This window comes from Lampetra planeri, chromosome 40 (genome assembly GCF_965212315.1).
Source record: "Lampetra planeri chromosome 40, kcLamPlan1.2.h2, whole genome shotgun sequence".
Classification (NCBI taxonomy): domain Eukaryota; kingdom Metazoa; phylum Chordata; class Hyperoartia; order Petromyzontiformes; family Petromyzontidae; genus Lampetra; species Lampetra planeri.
Window position 1 is genome coordinate 4,270,489 of NC_136146.1, and position 19,986 is coordinate 4,290,474.

Below are 19,986 nucleotides of genomic sequence, written 5' to 3' on the forward strand. Positions count from 1 at the left end.
CACACAGAGAACCACAGACTCCGAGACCCATAGTCTCACACGGAGACGCATAGACTCACACAGATCACCACAGACACAGAGACCCATAGTCTCACACGGAGACCCAAAGACTCACACAGATAACCACAGACTCAGAGACCCATAGTCTCACACGGAAATCCAAAGACTCACACAGAGAACCACAGACTCAGAGACCCATAGTCTCACACGGAAACCCAAAGACTCACACAGAGAACCAAAGACTCAGAGACCCATAGTCTCACACGGAAACCCATAGACTCACACAGAGACTCATAGGATGAATTTGCTCTGCGACATTGCAAGTATTTGGAAGCAGCTTCGTTGTCCATTCTTGATAAAATCATGGATAACGGCAGATAATAGGAAGATAATAGGGATTTCGCAGACCCTACAGCCATCAGTATTAGGGCCGCATGTTAAGGGAATTATGTATATTTTTTACTTTTAGGCAGGGGTGGAAATGGGATGAAGTCACGTGGGAAATGCGAATGTGCCAAGCGTAGAGTGAGGTGATTTTTTTTTATACCAAGGGTCGAGTTAGCCCCAAAATAGTGTTGTTTGATAGCGCATAGCTGGAGAAAAGCCATGTTTCAGAGGTGATTACTTTGTTATGGCTTTTTAATGATGAACAAAAGAAGAAGTAGCTATTGACTATATATATACACATACTGTGTCGTGATTAATCCAATGTCTGGGTCTTCTTTTGCCTGGCTGATACAGAGGCACGGCCAGGGCAGTTCATTCAGATCGCAGGAGAGTTCACGCACGCCTACGGAAGCCTTACTAAGTTGACGGAAAGTTTAGGGAGGAGGATCAGTGGGGGAATGAAAAAAAAAGTCGAACCCTTCATTCCTTCCAGAATGCAGGCCGTGGGGTTCAAATGTTCACTCCCAACACACGGCGTTCCGGCAACATTCCCACCACTGTTTTTCTCGGGCAGCGTGATTGAGTATTGGTTATTCCTGCCCGTGCGCCGCTGTCAACGTGACGCAGTATCATGGCTTGTGAGTTTTTTTCTTTCTATCGTTATCTATGACGACGCTTTTTACCCGCCACCCCGCCCACCTCTCGATGTTATTCGTGATCCGTCGCCGATTGCCCTTCGTGGCGGCTCACGCACGGCCGCGTGTCGTTTGCTTCTGTTTGCCGTGCGTGCGATTCGTGCTGCGTGCGCGCGTTAGGGTGACGTTGGCGACAAAGGAGATCCAGGAGAAACGGTGAGTCGCGGCGAGCCTTTATCAAGACCCATCGTGGCCATCGTCGTCCCCCATGATCTCTCCGCTTCTGGATGAAACGCCTGCCCAAAACGTCACCATCGCTCACGGACTTTGCACGGCGACGATGCGTCGAATCCCTTGCACGCCCGCCGATTTCATCACTCCATCTCCGCGGTGGTCATCCACTCGTGTGTGCGCGTCTGCGTGCGTGCGTGTGTGTGTGTGCGCGCGTGTGTGTGCGCGTGTGCGCGTGTGTGTGTTGCTTGTGTGCTGCCTCCCTTTTTGGCTGTCAAAAGTGGACAAGAGAGCCCCCCCTGCTAGAGGATATTTCACGCGACTCTTCCACACCGCGACGTGGTGGCGAGTCCCACGCGCTTTGCCCCTACCGCGCACGGACCTGTGGGGCGCACACCAATGTTTGCACGGCGACTGAGGGGTTGACAGGGGTGGTGCGGGGAGACTTCATGGACTGGCACCGTCTTTTCGAACCGGCGACCTCTGTGGAGTGCGCGCAAGCCCAGTTCGTTAACACCGCGGTGGTGGCTGCGGCGGCGGAGAGGAGGAGGGGGGGGCGCGCCTTTGGCTTGTTACGAGCCGAATTAATTGACAAACCCAATTTAATATGATTTTTGTTGCCGCAGTCAAATACGTTCTGCTTGAGAACCCGGTTTAATCAGCCACCTGGCCACCTCGCATATAATCAGGTTTTGTGCATTCTTATTGGGGGGGGGGGGTGAGGGGGGGCAGGGAGGATGGGGGGGGCAGGGGAAATGGGGGGCAGGGGAGATGGGGGGCAGGGGGGATGGGGGGGGTCTCACAGCGTGGGACTCTCGCTTGAACATTGAACATCAGAACAATACCAGGGGCAGCGTTTGTATTTTTTTTTTCAGGCTTCACTCGGCTCATTTCTGACCGCAACGCTGACCCCCCGCGTTGGGGTCATTCCATTGCCCGCATTGAATTCATCCGCAGGGCAACATTTTCAAAGAAACTGGCGCGAAGCGGGCCAACGTAATTTCGAACAAAATTTGCATGGCATAATGGGGGTTTGTGGCCCTTACGGTTTTGAAGTTATAATGGGAAAGCGCGCCACAGTAATACAAATTGTTAGCTTAATTAGGCGGCCAGGTAGGAGGCGTAATGCACCTGCCAGCGGTACGCGCGCAGGCATTGCATCGTGCACAACAATGACGCTGCTCGTTACGGAGTGATTGCGGACGGCCCAGGCATGAACTGCGCATATTGAATCGCTATCTTCGCGCCGCAGTATTTACAATTAGCGCGGCGGTTATTTTTCTCTCTTTTTTTTTTCTTTCTTGTAGGGATTCAAAGGCCAACCGGGACAAAAGGGCGACAAGGTGAGCTTCATTAACCGTGTTGTATTATTTTTTCTGTATTTTTTTAAATATATATATATCTCTGGCATGCCTTTGAACGGTCGGTGGCTGACAGGGATCGGTGCGCGCCCCTCGGGGTACGCGCGACAACAACAACAACAACAAAACATTCGCCGCCAATGAGGCAGCCGCCACCGCAACGGTGGCCACACAACGGGGCGGCCGCTGCCTCCAGTCCAGCGGTGCGGGAGGCGGCGAGGGTTTGGGTTTGGGTTGGACGGATCGCCCGCTCGGACGTCGTGCAGCTCCCTTCCCGTTGTGCGTCGAGATGGAGGCCGTTACCCCCCCTCCCTCAGCTATGCCCCCCCCCACCTGCGCTCCGCCTGTGTGGGATCGAGCGTTTCCACGTCGCACGCGTGGCGTTTTCCCCAGGGGCGCTCCGGTTTTATTCCGCACGTTAAACGCTCGTTAATTGCCCAATAACATTTTAATATATAGAGGACTGCAGAGCTTGGAGGGGTGGTAATTTGGCATCGGCTCGCCACGTGGCTACCCGTTTCTCTGCTCGTCTGTGATTCCTCGCTTCTCCGAGTCATTTGCTCTCCCTACGAGAACGTGTGACTACCCTGTGGTGCGTCACAAGTTGATATTGTTGTTGTACATTCTGCAGAGTGACGCTCGTGATGATTTTGAGTGATGTATTTCAACATCTTCGGTGAGCTCGGAACCACCATCTTAAAGAGAGGGCCCTTGCCTTCAGCACCTGGGAGTTCACCAGCGGCGGTGGAAGCGAGTCTGACTCTGCCGATGAGACGCTGGATGTGACGACCGGTCCAGAGTTTGCTTGTGCGGCATCGATGGCTGCCGAAATTATGAGCTCCCCTGAAGGCTATGCAGTGGATGGATTGTGTCAAGAAAACTATTTTAAAAATTGTCGTCTTTACTTTGGTCCTATTATTATTGCTGCACTGCACTACAATCTCCACTGTCTTCATTCAAATCTTCCCTAGATTCGAATCCTGCTAGCTGGAACTGGCCTGAGTAAAAAAAAGGCACGCTTGCTTTTTCAGTGCAAACATTAGCACTGGGGAGGCATTGGCAACTGGGCATATTTGATTCTGGCAAAACCACCACCTATCAAGGCCATTAATTTTAAAGCCATTCTGACCTTAATATGTGCTCACTAACAACACTCGCTCCAATATCCACACCACAGAATGGAGTATGTTTATTCTGGGTGGTGCTATCGTTAGAGCGATCGAGAGCTCAACTCAAGTCACGCGTTCAAATGCCTGGTCATGGTGTCAGGATTTGAAGGCAATACATTACCGCAGGACTGGGGATACAAAGGTGGCTGGCCATAATGAAATAATAATAATAAGCTGCATTTCATTATCATTCCACTGCTGGATGAGGGGGGGGGGGGGGGGGGGGCCTGCGCTCTGTGTTGATCGTGGAGTTTGTTGTAATATTCTCACCCGCCCCGACTGGACATCTGTGAAAAATAACTTCCACGATAAATAAATATTCTGATTCAACCAAACTTCACCACGCTCACCAGCGCCGGTTGGTTAAGGGAAAGGCCCATGGAGGGGTGGTGTTACCAGTAGCACACTCCGCCACCTTCTGTATGAACAGCGCTGACGTTTACACAGGGCCTTTGTGGTACTGCAGGGAAGTCAAGTTCAAGTTCATTTATTAGGTGTAGCCCTGTGAGCCATTCGGCTCTTGAATCGGGTGCAACCGCAACAAACAAAAAACAAAAACATGAACAAGAAAACATCTTAAAGTGAATATGTGACTAAGTGCAAACAGAAAATCCAAGAAAAGACAGCAAAATATTGCAGAAAAAACACCGTACACCAACGCTGTGTGCAAAAATCCCAGTGGGATGCAAGTCAAACAACAACAACCACAAGACAACTTAGATTAAGGCCATCAGTCTTACTCCGTACTACAACAAACAAACATGGCTAAACTAGTCCCAGGCAAGGTTCGAAGAGCTTTCGCCACCACTTCTGTTAACCATCGCCGGCAAAGTGAACCCGGGTTCACCGTGTTCACAATGCGGGATCTTTCTCACTACACCGCCTTCTCCTCGACGTGGTCACACAATAGCTGCTTTCAAACAGCACTCAGCCCCAGCGGAGGCCACAGAGAGATGACGAACACAGTACTTAGGGTGCCCAGATTTTGTTGTGTTGTAAAGCGTCCGTAATGGATGGCCAAACGTGCGAACGCGCGTTTGGCTCGCGTTTAACAAGGCGGCTGGGAAAGAACGGGCTGTTGTGAGTGAGTACGAGACGTACTCCGTTTTCTCTTTGTCTTGCTCAGTAGTAGAAGCCACGGAACAGGCAGGTAGTAGAACACCGGCAAAATAAATGAATAGAAACACAACGTGAAGATGAATCGAAATCTGCACATACTTCTCTCTCCCTCTCTCGCGCGCTCGGCTGTTTCTGAAAAAAAACTATTTTAGCACCACACGGTGCCACAAAACAGCAGCGCTAAGGTGCGACTCGCAAGCGATCTCCTTTTATGCTCTTCCGAATATATGTGTGTTTGTTACCATTGGAGTACAAGCCACGAGTGATGTAGTGAATAATTGACAAGATTCACACTGCCTGTAAAGGATAGTGGGGCTTGGGCAGGAAGCGGTCATGGCTAGAATAGGCGATGGTAGATGAATGAGCAAAAAAACACATCTGACTGGGACGTCGTCGACCAGAAGAGACGCAGCGATGAATTCGGTGAATTGTTGAAAATCAGGATTGGGGGACGTGGTGGCCCGGCTTGGTTTGGGTTGCCTTCATCCAGCAGTGGATTTAACAATGATGATGATGATGATGATAATCATTCAATTCTCAAAGACTTTGCAGTTGTCAGAATCAATTTCAATCATTGGGAACTCAAAAGGGTGGGAGAAACAATGACGCAGTGGTTGATGCACTGGATTTTGACCCCTGTGATCTGAGTTGGATTGTAAACTGTAAACTATTTTTATTTTTCCGGAAAAGGTCCCTTGTACGATAGAGCTCTTGTTCAAAAGCGGCCTGGCCACAAATGATAGCTCAATGAAGCGGCTTATCATGTAGACATTTATCGCAGCCAAATACTCAACGCATGTTTCTAAATGTGAAATGTAAAAACCGAAGGAGCTGGAGAAAAATCCACGCGACCGCAGGGAGAGAGACGCATGAACTTCAAACGTACAGCAGACGTCAGGGTCGGGGATCGAACCCACGCGCTCATGTATACCAGGCGAGGTGATTAACATCTCGCCACCGTGATTCATAACCAACATCAGTGGTGAGTGATATCCTTTAGCCTCATCAACTGATCTGCATGGGGAGGCCATCATCCAGCAGTGGATGAACAAAGGGCTGACAATTTGTATAAGTATAATTCATTGTTCCAAGGTGCGGTTGATGTAATGTCATAAGGAAAAGACGTTTCCATTGGGATAAAAAGCAGTGTAACATCACAATGTATCTGGAATGGCCCCCAGAAGATGGCATCATAGAACTAATTCTAAAATCACTTTATATCGGTCCCTCACCCAAAACTCAATGGCATAGTTTTATATTCTATTAAGAAAATACTAGTTTGCCTGATGTCAATCATTGAATAGTTTTTTTCAGTTGATGAGGCTCAGTTGATGAGGCCAAAGATATACACAAATTTGTCCTGAAAACTGGCGAGAAAAAAGAAATAATGGTTTTATGTGCGGTCAAAGGTAACCGGCCTGAAACCCATGGGTGGAGTTTGCGGGGGGGGGGGCACGAGGGGGCAACGCCCCCCCCCCCCCCAAAAAGTGGATACCTTTATTAATTTATTTTCAGTAGCTTACAATTAATAAAACATATATATAACTTAATTAATAAGTATGTGCACCTGCGATTCATAATGTGAGGGACAAAGCAAACCCCCCCACCCCACCCCAAATATAGAAGTCAAACTCCGCGTATGCTGAAACCATCAAGTTACCGCCCCTTGAGAAGGACCTGACTTAACCGTGCGCGTGGCTGAACCGAGGATCCCAGCAGCACCAATCGTCTGCCTGGGGCCGGCACCGCAAGAGGAGCCCCTTTTGCAAAAAGCAAAAAAAGTCCCCTTTTTATTTCACCACTGTCGGTCTTTTTGGCCGCCCCACGGTTTGAATCCCGCCATCAATCTCTCGAAAGCTCCGAAGGGCTCGCAAACTCCTTCGCCGTGTTCGCGGCAACCCACGGCCGCGGGGACACTTTGCGATCCCATCTCTGTCCCAGTGCTGCACGGCGCAAATAAACCCTGAGGAGCCTTCGAAGCCGTTCCCTGCAGATGCGTTTGAATTCGTTTGCGAAAGTTATGCAACGGCTGCCTTGCCTTGTTGAGTCAATGTACCAAAGTCGAGAACGGAGAGTTACAAAACAGTGTCGTATATGAATAGAATTTCGCCGGCCTTATTCTGACATCATGCGGAGGGCCTTTAGGCACTTTGCGCTTTGCCCGTCACCCCCACCGATGACCTCTTCTCCCCCCTCCCCCAATGTGTGCAGATACTACTGACTATCGTATGTAGGGTGTGTAGGCAGATGTGCCTATGGAATACATTTCTTTTTTGGGGGGTGACAATAAATTCGACAATTTTTACAACTCCGTTGGATCAACTTTTTACCACCACGTTTGGGGGTGGGGGTCCACTTCGTTCGAAAACTTTCTGATTCAGGCCTTCTGAAAGGCTCTCAATTTTGTCGACGGACAAACGGAACGCCGGGCTTTTATAATAGAAACTGTCATCTACGCATTATATTATATCGACGTTCCCGGAAAGTTAGACTGCCCTCCAACACAAAGATCGCCCGACGAGCCTCAACAGACTTTTAAACATCACCACTGGGGAGACAAAGGCAGCCGGGCGTTGTGCTGGCCACCCACCCCCTCGTGTGTTCCGGCTTTCATAGGTGCTACTCGCTAACAGCACTTGCTCTGACAGCCTGTTGAGGCTATTCGGGGGATCTTTGGGTTTTTTTTGTATTCATATGAATGTGTGCATGTGTCCCTGGTAAGTGCGTATTGCATGCATGTTTGTGTATTCCTATGTGTGTGGTTGTGTGCGTACTCACATGTGTGTGTGTCTGTGTGTGTGCTTTCATCCTTTATACACAGGGTGAGCCATCTATAGGAATTCCCGGACCCAGTGGGCAACCTGGACTCCCAGGGCAGATGGTAACAACCCTATAAATTTACCAAAGCACTTACCAGCACACCGCAAAAAGAATTCCAGCGAAGACAAAAATCCTCCCCCCATATAGCTTCAACAGACTGGTTCTGCAGGTGCTGTTAGCGTGCACCCATGAAGGTCAGCCTGGGACACGAGGTGGTGGTTTGGCCAGAACCACCCCGGGCCACCTTTATCTCCCCAGTACTAATGTTTACACACTGCACCAGGTTCCCATTTATGGCGGAGTCGACAAAGAAGGAGCTCTGTACCGGTCTATATTCTTCACCACGGATGTTGGCCTTGAGCAGCATTTGAAATTGGATTGTAGAATTTGTCGCAGCGCACTAATCACTCCACTACCGGCTCTCCCTAAATGGACACACGCACGCACGCATGTGGATAAATTAGACACGCTGTAATGCACACAATCATTCAAAGCGTATACAATCCCAACACCCACGGGGATGCACTGGTCTCATTTACTCGGATATTTCAGTCGCATTTTTAAGAGATGAATCATTTTTATTATGAACTTACCCTGTGCAGGGGGAATTGAGCGCAGCATTATATTGATATGTGGTGGGTATCACAATGAGGATGAAATTAGCCAGAACTTTCTCCGTCATTTGTTTCTTTATTGTATCATTATTAGCAATGCTGATACAGTTACGTAGGTGGGCGCGTGCGTGTGGTGCGTGTGTGTCATCTGGGGAGCGCTAGTCCAGTGGTTACTGCACTGCCCTACTAATCTGGTGGCCCGAGTTCGATTCCTGCTCACGACCTGGGCCCTCCCCTAGGTTGACTCAGCATTAAATGGGTACCTGGTACAGTGTATAAACATCAGAACTGGAGAGATAAAGTTGGCCAAGTGTGCTGTTATCTGGGGAGCGCTAGTCGAGTGGTTACTGCACTGCCCTACTAATCTGGTGGCCCGAGTTCGATTCCTGCTCACGACCTGGGCCCTCCCCTAGGTTGACTCAGCATTAAATGGGTACCTGGTACAGTGTATAAACATCAGAACTGGAGAGATAAAGTTGGCCAAGTGTGCTGTTGACCGCCGACCCGATTGTATGCCTGTGTGTATGTTGAGCTTCTTATGCTAATCGGAGGTGCGGCTTGTGTGTGCCGTGACGGCCTTAATAGGTGCTCGCTAACAGCGCATGCCTGTCTTAAGGATATTGGAGGGATCATTGTCTTATGTTGTGGCGAGTAGTGGCACAGTGGTTCACGCACTACTCTAAGGGCCTGGTGACCTGAGTTTGATTCCCAGCACTTGAGGATCATCAAAAACACACGTTTGGAAAAGCATTGCAGAATACCATGGCTTTGCGTGATGTTTCTTCCTTGTCTATATCCTTTCACAGGGAGTCTCAGGTCCGCCCGGCCTCCCCGGGAACCCAGGTCCTCAAGGGATCCAGGGAAATTCCGGCCTTGCCGGGACCCGTGGAGAGACTGGCGCACCGGGCCAGATAGGCCCTCCGGGAGAGAAGGTGACTGACATTGATTAACCAGGCCACGGAGAAACACGTGTCTGGGATACGTGGCGAGATGTTAATGACCTCGCCTGGTGTGCAGGAGGTCGTGGGTTTCGATCCCAACCCTGACGCCTGCTGCTGTGTATTTGGAGTTTGCGGTGTCTCTCTCCCTGTGGTCGCGTGGATTTTTCTCCGGGTCCTCTGGTTTTTCCCTCCACATTTTAGAAACGTGCGTTTAGAGTATTTGGCCGCTGTGCATTGCCACGTGATACGCCACTTGCCTTTAGGGTCTCATTTGTGGCCAGTTTGCTTCTGAAGAAGAGTTCTACAGCTCCGTGGACCTTACCTAGTAAAATAAAAGTAGTTTAGAAATAGTTTGTAGTTGCTGTTCCCGTTTTCTCTGAACTATAAGACTCACCCCAACTATTGGGGTTATTTTGAGATAAAAAAAAAATTGTTATTTTATAATCGAGAGAATGCCATACAACCAGGAAACCCTCCTGAAACAGAGTCAGGAGACTCAGTGAGGCTTTCCTGGATTAACAAACGACCCAATAATAATAACAATAAATATACAGAGGGTTATTGTATCAAATGCACGTGGATATTTGTATAGTGTCAAAGGCCAAGTTAAAAATGAATGGGTTTTCATGGTTATTGGCATTGATGATGATAATGACAATGCCACCACAACACCTCGCCGTCTCTTCTTTCCGTCTATCAGATATGGAAACTGGTCACCCAGTTGGCACTTGACCCATGGTCTCGGAATCACGGGTCCGCTGGACAGTGCTGATAACCACAGCACCACTGCTCCTCTACAAACTATATCTACCCGTAGTCTATTTTTTTTTATTTCAAACGATTGTGGGAACTATCTGAATCACTATTTTGAAAGAACGAGCTTTTCGGCCTGCCTTGATGGCCAATGCCAAAATTCCACGCCGGTTATTCCAGATTTCGCTCATGCCACTGTTGTATTCTCTTTGCAGGGTCCCCTTGGATTTTCTGGCAGGGATGGTGACATGGGCCCGTCCGGCCCTCCTGGACCCATAGGGCCTCCGGTAGGTGCAACACAGACAACCATCCCACATCGTAAACGTGGCTTGTGTGTCAATAAAACTTGGTAAAACAAAGATATACATTTGATTCAGTTGATCTGCACGTGTGCAATATCACTCAATACGCAGCAATTGCACGACCGTATTATTGTGCAAAGTGTCTCCTGTAGATTGAACGAGAGGGAAGTATACAAAGTTTGTTGTTTTTTTGAAACGTAACAGGATGACTACGTACATTCTATAATGCGAGCGAAAAGCAAAGCCACTTGGGAATATAACTTTTGCCACAGTGGTGCTGGAAAAACAAAACAATTGAATGCATAAACGTAGTCGCTCTGAAGGGATCTTGCACATCAAAGCACGGACCGAATGAGTGGCGATAGTAGCTGCTGTTGTTTACGGTTCAGTTTCCTCCAAACACAAAGTATCTTGCGAGCTGCGATCTCGTCCCAGAGGTCACCACGGGTGGTGGTGGAAATCGACATCGCAATAATTCGAATAACTTCAACTTGTCATCTCGCTCGCAAAGAGAAAGAGAGAAAACAACTCAGAGGTTTGGAACCGAGAGCAAGCAGGAAGGCAGCTGTGCGATGAGTCGGAGCCAACAATTTCCCAAGCTCTGCAGTCCTCGATATACGAAGGTGTTATCGACCAATTCATGAGTGTTTAGATGCGGGAGGAAGCCTAAGCTCCCAGAGAGAACCCGCGCATGCGACGGTCAAACACTCAACCCCACACGGAGTCCACATTTTCTGCTGTACGGTATTCCCCTGGCGAGCCAAGTTACGGACATCTCCTCGACGCTCACGCGAAGGGAGTTTCACAACAACATCTGTGTCTGCCGTGATCCACAAACTCCCTCACCGCTGCCTCCTTAGCGCTGGATTATGGCAGCCACGTGGCATAGCCACCACCACCGCCGGCTCCGGCACTGCGGACAAAGTCCATGAAAGCATGGGAACGGCTGGAGTGTCATTACGGAGAGTCAGTGTGGTGGGTGTGCAGTGTGGGGAGGGTGTGGAGGTCTGGCAGAGCAGAACTGCCCCCCATATTTTGAGATCTTGAATCGGTTCGACCAAAATCGATTGAATATGCCAATATATTCACTAAAAATTGGTAGCTCTATTTATGTATATATATATTGTTTACACCGGTTATTTGTAAAGTTTTTTTTTTCGTATAAATACAATGAGAAACATCGACTTTATAAGAGAAATAAACACTTTTGCACGTGGGGCACCTCGTGACCTTATTCTGTGACCTTTCCGCGAATTGTCTTTTTTTCCCGCACCTCGGCCACGGATTCCGCTAAAAACTTTCGCGGCAAAATCGTCGCCTTGATTATCTTCATCTTGCACGGCGGTGATGAGGTCAGAGCGATGGACCCCCAATGGGAAAACTTCATGAGTCCAATTCCCACTCGGAGATGGACTCAGCCCATTGCTATTTGTCTGCGAACAGTCGAATAAGTTCCACTTTGCGAAACGACAACAGTGGCTGCCTAATGGATACAACTGACCCTTGCCATGGGAATGTGGAATGCTCACCACTGGATCAGCGCCGCGGATTGGCGTAAGCGCCGCTTCCATTGCTCGATGGAGCGTGGAGGGAGACACTTTCATCTCAGATTTTCTGACGATGGCGTTGAGGTGTCATCTACCTCGCCTGGTGCGCAGGAGGTCAAGGGTTTGATCCCGGACCTTGTCGATGCCTGTTGGAGTCTCCCTCCCCGTGGTGGTCGCGTGGATTGTTCAACGGGTTCCTCTGGTTTTGTCCCCCTCCACATTTAAAATCAACACGTGTTTAGATTATTCGGCTGCAACTATACATTCCTTACTGTGATGGTCATGTCAGCCATTTGGATGACAAGTTAACATCACGTGCGGCCAGGTCACCTGAAAAATAACTAATAGCGCTCTGAACTACCTGGTAAATATATTTATATAAAAATTGAGTGTTTTGCAATGTCACAATGTGCTCTCAACAAAACTGGGATGTTAGCTTAAAACATCGGGTCTTTGAAGCCAATACAGTGATCCATATTTGTTTTTAGGGTTATGCCATCGTGGCGGTAGTTTGATGCCAAAATTCTTCTCATTAACAACCCTTGACCCCCTCACAAGATTGTCACGCTGATAAATACGTAATTTAGTCGTGTTAATGTATTGATAGCATTTCTGAACAATATTGATCTTATATTCTTGGATCTTTTGGTAAAGTCACGTAGATAGGTTAAAAGAAAATTTTAAAATATAACAAAAAAAACTCCGACGTTTTGATCGCAACACGTCTTCAGGAAAAAACTTTTTCAGAAAAATCTTCAGGAAAAACCTTTTTCCTGAAGACGACCGCTTGTGTTTCGATCGAAACGTCGGATTTTTTTTGTTATTTTCTTTGAACCTATCTACGTGACTCTTACCGAAAGACCCACGAATATGAATTCCTGCAGTCACGAAAGCTTTAAGTCAATATTGATCTTGACTTCAGTCGTGAGAAAGCTTTTAAACCTAGGGTAGGGAGCTGTATTGGTAAAAATTTCACCAACACATTGATAAGTACAAATTCAATCTTTGTCAGCGTGGCAATGTTGTCGGGTGACGGAGGGTTGATGACGAGACCTTTGGCATACAACTACTACTAAGACAAAGACAAAGATCCCCCATATAGCCTTAAGAGCCTGTTGCGGAAAGTGCTGTTAGCGAGCACCTGCGAATCCCGCCACACGAGAGTGGGTGGGTGACCAGCACCACGGCCGGCCGCCTTTGTCTCCCCACACACCGCACCGGGCACTCATTTGAAGCTGAATCGACCTAGGGGGAGACAGAGGACCGATTCGGATAATCGTCACCGGTGTCGGCCGTGAGCGCCAATCAAACTCGTGCCTCTGCTGGGTCCATAGTGCAGCACGCGAACCGCTACACGACCGCTCCCCTACATAGCCACAATCCAAGGAACACATATGGATAAAAACTGGGATGTGTTGCTAAGGACATTGCATATTGCGTTGTTTCTCTTGTCACGTGTGAACGTCTGCGTTGTGTTTGTGCGCCGCAGGGCCTTGTGGGTTCCAGGGGAGACAAGGGTGACAAGGTAAGCCTGCCGAGTGACGTCAGCCGCTTGCTGTGTATCCTCGGCACGCGGAGATTCCTTCAGCCAGTTCTGCAACGCCCGACTCGACGGATTGGAGTAGGATACGAGGAAAATGATCGCCGGCAATGTGAAGTTTCAGTTTTTCATGAATTGTCTTCACGTGACGTGTGACTCCTCCTTGTTGTAGGGAGAGACTGGGGTAGGAACACCTGGACTGAGAGGAGAGAGAGGTGAACCTGGAATTCGGGTACGTATTTGTGCCTGTGTGCATGTGTGTTGGTGTTGTGTGAGTGTGTGTGTTGTTGGTTTTGTGTGAGTGTGTGTGTGTTGTTGGTGTTGTGTGAGTGTGTGTGTTGTTGGTGTTGTGTGAGTGTGTGTGTTGTTGGTTTTATGTGAGTGTGTGTGTTGTTGGTGTTGTGTGAGTGTGTGTGTTGTTGGTGTTGTGTGAGTGTGTGTGTTGTTGGTTTTATGTGAGTGTGTGTGTTGTTGGTGTTGTGTGAGTGTGTGTGTTGGTGGTGTTGTGTAAGTGTGTGTGTTGTTGGTGTTTATGTGAGTGTGTGTGTTGTTGGTGTTGTGTGAGTGTGTGTGTTGTTGGTGTTGTGTAAGTGTGTGTGTTGTTGGTGTTGTGTGAGTGTGTGTGTTGTTGGTTTTATGTGAGTGTGTGTGTTGTTGGTGTTTATGTGAGTGTGTGTGTTGTTGGTGTTGTGTGAGTGTGTGTGTTGTTGGTGTTGTGTAAGTGTGTGTGTTGTTGGTGTTGTGTGGGTGTGTGTGTTGTTGGTTTTATGTGAGTGTGTGTGTTGTTGGTGTTGTGTGAGTGTGTGTGTTGTTGGTGTTGTGTGAGTGTGTGTGTTGTTGGTGTTGTGTGAGTGTGTGTGTTGTTGGTGTTGTGTGAGTGTGTGTGTTGTTGGTGTTGTGTGAGTGTGTGTGTTGGTGGTGTTGTGTAAGTGTGTGTGTTCTTGGTGTTGTGTGAGTGTGTGTGTTGTTGGTTTTATGTGAGTGTGTGTGTTGTTGGTTTTGTGTGAGTGTGTGTGTTGTTGGTGTTGAGTGAGTGTGTGTGTTGTTGGTGTTGTGTGAGTGTGTGTGTTGTTGGTGTTGTGTAAGTGTGTGTGTTGTTGGTGTTGTGTGTGTGCATGGTGGTGTAGTGGTTTGGGGAGTGGTAGTGTAACGGTCAGCGTGCTTCGCTACGAACCCGGCGACCCGAGTTCGATTCCCGCTCACAGCCAACACCGGTGATAGTGATTATCTGAACCGGTCCTGGGTCACCCCTAGCTCGACTCAGCCTCCAATGTGTACCTGGTGCGGTGTGTAAACATCGCCACTGGGGAGACAAAGGCGGCCGGGCGTGGTGCTGGCCACCCACCCCCTCGTGTGCCGTTCCGACCTTCATAGGTGCTCGCTTAACAGCACTTGCCCCTACAGTCTGTTAAGGCTATACTGGGGATCTTTGCCTTTGTAGTGGTTAGCGCGCTGCGCTACTAACCTGGTCACCCGAGTTCGATTCCACTCATGGCCAACACCAGTGATAGCGATCATCTGAACCGGTCCTGGGTCACCCCTAAGTCGACTCAACCTCAAATGAGTAGCTGGTGCGGTGTGTAAACATGAGCTGGTGCATCTACCAATTAATCGCAGTCAACCCTGAACACTTGGCTCTGTCCCGTGACCCCCCTGCCAGCCTTTCATACTTCGCGTGATTGCCCTCAAGATGCACCGAGCCTGGCACAAAAGCCGTGGTGACGTTGCTGCCATTTAGTGACGAACGGCGGTTGTTGTTGTGCAAGTGGGTGAATCGCTTAAAGTCTAAAATAAAAAATAATCTATTCTTAATTCACGTTGCATTGCTGCATTGTGACGATTCATTTAATTTCTGAAATTGGCGGAATTTAGTTTTAATTGCGACAAAAAAAAGCAAAAGTTATTCCTTGAGGCTGTACTCGCCTCCTATTCATAGCCCTGAGCTATTGGTGAAAATTCCACATTCCTATGACAGGGGCGAGTATATCCAGAGAACAACCATTATTGACGTCCGCACAAAGCGGTACTCACTTTATTGACCGTGCAGGGATGATGGCCGGCGTCAAGCCCCAACCAGGCTTTGAACTCTCAGCCTTCCCATTTACGAGCTGCTTGCAACGATCACTGAGCCACACCTCTGACATCGATGTACGTCAGAGTTTGCGCGCATGTGCATCTCGCGGGTTTGTGCTTGCAAGACACGTACCGATGCGCTGGGAATGTATGAAGGACAAAGATCCCCCGAATAGCCTGAACAGGCTGTTGGGGCAAGTGCTGTTAATGCATGAGGTAGCCAGCACCACGCCCAGCCACCTTTTGTCTCCCTGGTGACGATGTTTACACACCACACCATGTACTCATTGGAGCCTGAGCCGACCTAGGGGAGGGCCATGACCCGTTCAGATAATCGCCACTTGCGTTGCCCGTGAGCGGGAATTGAACTCGGGTCATGCCGGGTTCATAGTGCGGCACGCTAACCACTACACCACCGCTCCCTCTTATGCACACACACACGCACGCGCGCGCATGGGGTGCGTGCGCTGGTGCATGAGTGCGCGCGCGTGCGTGCGTCCACTTGAATCCAGACACATTTTCGCTCGGCTCATTTCTCTACCGGAGATAAGGGCCCAGTGGTTTCAATCTCTCTCTGCGCCCACTTCTCTTCAATCACGCTGCATTGAGCAGACACACACGTTATTTGAACCACACATCGCAGCCACCACCCGCATGTGCCCACTCGCCGTGCATTCACTCCAATGCCTCCTTACACATTTGGGCAAAGCAAAAGGCAACGACCCCCCCCCCATATAGCCTGTATGGACTGTTGGGGACGTGATTGGGCAGGCGCTTAATATTGAGAGACAATTTTTTTAATTTGAAATGTAGTGCTACAAATTAAAAAAACTGAATTGGGGTGGTGCTGCTAATTCCACGCGAAAGTTACAGAGTTGACGTGTAATTGGAGCACCATATTCGAGGGGCCTGTGGTAAATCGGAGCTTAGGAAATGAACGGACTTATCTGCAAACTCTGCGGAGATTATGCAGATAAAAAATATATATATATATTAAAATGTGAATCAAGTAATATGCAGCTTTATTAAGGAATAGATGTTTGCATGACCTGCAGGATTAAGAACTAAAAGTGTGCGTGTGTCTTTTTTTAAGGGTTTAATTCTCAAATAATTACGGATTTGGAAATTGTATTATAGCAACCATCTCACTCGGTGATCAAACCTGTCACAAAATCAGCAAACGTCAACAGATTAATCCAGTCACTGGTCGTGACATTGCCCAACATTCCCATCGCTTCCTTCCTCCTGCCAAGATCACGCGTCTGTTGCAACAGTTGGCACTCCACGTCCAAGGTTTCATCTCACAGTCTCATCGTCATCTGCTTTTTTTAGGCCTTCTGACCTTGGCCACACAAAAAATAACAAGCAGAGCTATGCAGCACAGCAGGGAACTAACCTGGTAAAATACAAACAATATTTTGGTTAGTAAGTGAGTGAAACTAGCTACTCCTCCAATGCCTCTCTCAGTAACTTGCCCTCCAACATCCACCTCACCGTGTCCCACCCATCGCAACCTTCACCCTCACAAAGACAAAGATCCCCTGTGTAGCCTTAACTGACTGTTGGGGCAAGTACGGTTAGCGAGCGCCTATGAAGACCAGCACGGCACACGAGGGGGTGGGGGGCCAGCACCACGCCCGGTGGCGATGGTTTACACACCGCACCAGGTACTTTGATTTGAGGCTAGGTCGACCTAGAGGATGCCCTCGACCGGTTCAGATAATCGTCACTGGTGGTGGCCGTGAGCGGGAATTGAACTCGGGTCGCCAAGTTCGTAGCGCGGTGCGGTAACCGCTACGCCACCGTTCCCCACAACCTCCTGCGTGACACACATCGACGCCTAAGAACACAAAGGGTTCTCGACTGCGTCCACGCTCTCACTTGCCCACTCTGATCACGGTGCACGGGGCCCATCCAAAACCTCTGCCATCAACTACACATCATCGTGAGCTACGGTAAATCCACTGCTGGATGAAGGCCTCCCCTAGCCGTAGCCGCCGCCTCTCACGGTTCTGCGATGTAACGATCCGTCGAGGGCTTGCCAGCTGATTCCGTTGCTCCGCGCCACAAATCATCGGATGGGATTTAAGCCCATCAATCCATGTGTTCTGATTCCGCAGTAAGCATGCTCTCCAATAATGTCCTCCCTTTCCCCCCCTATCGAATGATTATCCTTTGCCGGCTAATTACGTGCGATGGAATAAAGTTCAGTATGACATTGATTGAAGCTAAACAGTTCGTTACGAAATGCTGATTTGAGTGTGACTGCGCGCTTGTCTACGCTGAAGGAAGGACGTGCCACGGAAAATATGACAAATTTTAATGAAAATGGTACAAAACTCTTGATTAAACATTACAGAAATTTGGAAAAGATAATGACATAAAAGTTTAGATGGAAATTAATCTAATTATTGTACTAAAAATAAACAAGAGTGGTGTTACACAACAGCTTTGTGATAGGAGCATTAATAAACAATGGCAGTTTTGTTTTAACTTTAATTTCATCCAAAGTGCGCCATTGATCTCTGAATTACATTACACGGCTTTTGAGCCACTGCCACTGGTAAATAGACACCCACGAACAAAAGGTGGTTAATTCTTATTCGGGTCACAGGTCAGCTTAGCTGATCATCAACTCATGCAGAGCCAATCAAATAAGTACCACAGACGTGGCCTGGTGACTCGGGAGCTAAATCATTCAGCGGGCCCTGCTGAGATCCTGGATTTTAAACCTGCATTCGTCACCTGCGATCAAACAGGGCTGTCAGGTTGTAGCGAGTTCATGGTCTCAGCTGAGTCCATCAGTGACTGTCCAAAAAAAAAATGTATTTTTCACTTTCTCAATTTTGGCAAAATTCCAGCTTTGAGAATTCGAATGGTTGCTTTTTGACTTCAATGCTGCGAATATCTCGGCAGCAGAGCAGGCAGGAAAGGACAGTGGCCTGGAGTGCATCAGAGGTCACCTTAAGTGATCTGAGAAGCAGTTTCCGTGATATCCAGTTGCATGGGCTATTCTCTAACATGGGGCCGATGCACTGCTCTGCAGTAGTTTCGGACGGACATACATTAATCCAATTGCTTGAGAGTGAAGGCGCGGCAAAAAGATTACTGCCACTTTGTAAATCATCAGAGGAGATCTTAAGCATGGAAAAGTGTGGCCCCTGGCATGGGAACGTGGGATTCCACCACTGGCTTGTGGCTGTTGTTCAAGTAATCCGTAAGCTGCGTACACACGTGCCTCAATGTGAGTGTTTTGTCCCCCATAGGGAGAAGACGGAAGACCCGGATTAGTCGGTCCCAAAGGTTCCATGGTGAGAGCGTCTTACAACAGTTGGCACATGACCGGCGTTGTGGAGTAATTGTGTCGCTCCAATCGGATGCCAGTCGGACAAGCAACGATCAGCACGCTGGACTTGCAATCCTCACGGTGCTCGGCAGTTGAAACAGTGGAGGAAGTTTCTTAAAATACCCCCAACCGCCTCCTCCCGCTCTCCCCCCCGCACGCCTATCCACTCAGCAGGAGACATGGGCACAACCACAACTAGTCGATCGTAACTCCCACCTCCTCATTCAAGACGTCTGGCCAGTGTGAAAGAGTAGGCCAAGTACTCTCTTAGAGTGGCTCCATAGAGCTTCTTCTGTTTGGGGGTCTTTCCGCCACTTCACCGCCGCTTGCTCCCTCTGCCCAAAAATGTAACCAAATGAAACCACGTGCACAGCCAAGCAAACACACTGCACCACAAACCAGCCGTTGCTTTTATATTGCATCAGAAAAAATTGTAAGGCAGCACCGAAACGAATTCGGGGTGGGGGAAGTTGCGCGGTGGATCAAGCGCTGAGCGATGAACCCGGCCGTCTGGGTTCGATTCTCGGCCATTACTTACATTCGGTGGCGAGCGATTACCCAAATCTGTTCTTGGGGCACCCCCGTCGCTCCCTTCACCAACCCGCACTTACCAGCGTGGTGAAGTATGGTCTAACATCTCCCCTCCCACATAACCGAAATGGCATGGGGAGACCTTCATCCAGCGGTGGATTGACAACATTAATAATTTTACATTTGATACATTGTTATTGTTTATGTAAGTGGACCGGTAAGAGTCCTTTCTGAGGATGGTTTTAGTGGAACCCCAAGTCCGAAATTGAGAGGAAATGTTCATTGGTTGCTTGATTTAAAGCTGTGACCCCTGTCAGCACAGAGGCCTTGTGGTTGTGACCCTTAAAGTTGGTTAACTGCACGCATTATCATGCAAGCGATGTTTGTGTATTCCTCCAATGTCTAATGTGAGCAGATACGTGTCATTGTTCCGCAACCTTCCCACCACGTTCGTTTTGGTTCGTGTGAAACCACCTTTGTCAAAATCGGCAATTTTATTCTTTGCATTAGTTATTGATATTTTCGTCCAAAGGCCATGACAGAAAAATACACATAGACCCAAGGGCACTCAGCTTCCGGGTGGCCAGCATCAGCATGATCTTTGGGCACAATGTCAA

General features: G+C 48.7%; 1 protein-coding gene across 1 annotated transcript in view; it reads left to right on the forward strand.

Annotated features, from left to right (window-relative positions):
• Nucleotides 1-19,986, forward strand: part of LOC144731741 (uncharacterized) — a 63,926-nt gene that overhangs the window by 21,614 nt on the left and 22,326 nt on the right. Inside the window, exons 12-19 of the mRNA XM_078612949.1 lie at nucleotides 1,203-1,238; nucleotides 2,561-2,596; nucleotides 7,724-7,783; nucleotides 9,143-9,268; nucleotides 10,246-10,317; nucleotides 13,369-13,404; nucleotides 13,592-13,651; nucleotides 18,759-18,803. Of these exons, the coding sequence (XP_078469075.1) occupies nucleotides 1,203-1,238; nucleotides 2,561-2,596; nucleotides 7,724-7,783; nucleotides 9,143-9,268; nucleotides 10,246-10,317; nucleotides 13,369-13,404; nucleotides 13,592-13,651; nucleotides 18,759-18,803 (471 nt within the window). The remainder of the gene's footprint in view (nucleotides 1-1,202; nucleotides 1,239-2,560; nucleotides 2,597-7,723; nucleotides 7,784-9,142; nucleotides 9,269-10,245; nucleotides 10,318-13,368; nucleotides 13,405-13,591; nucleotides 13,652-18,758; nucleotides 18,804-19,986) is intronic.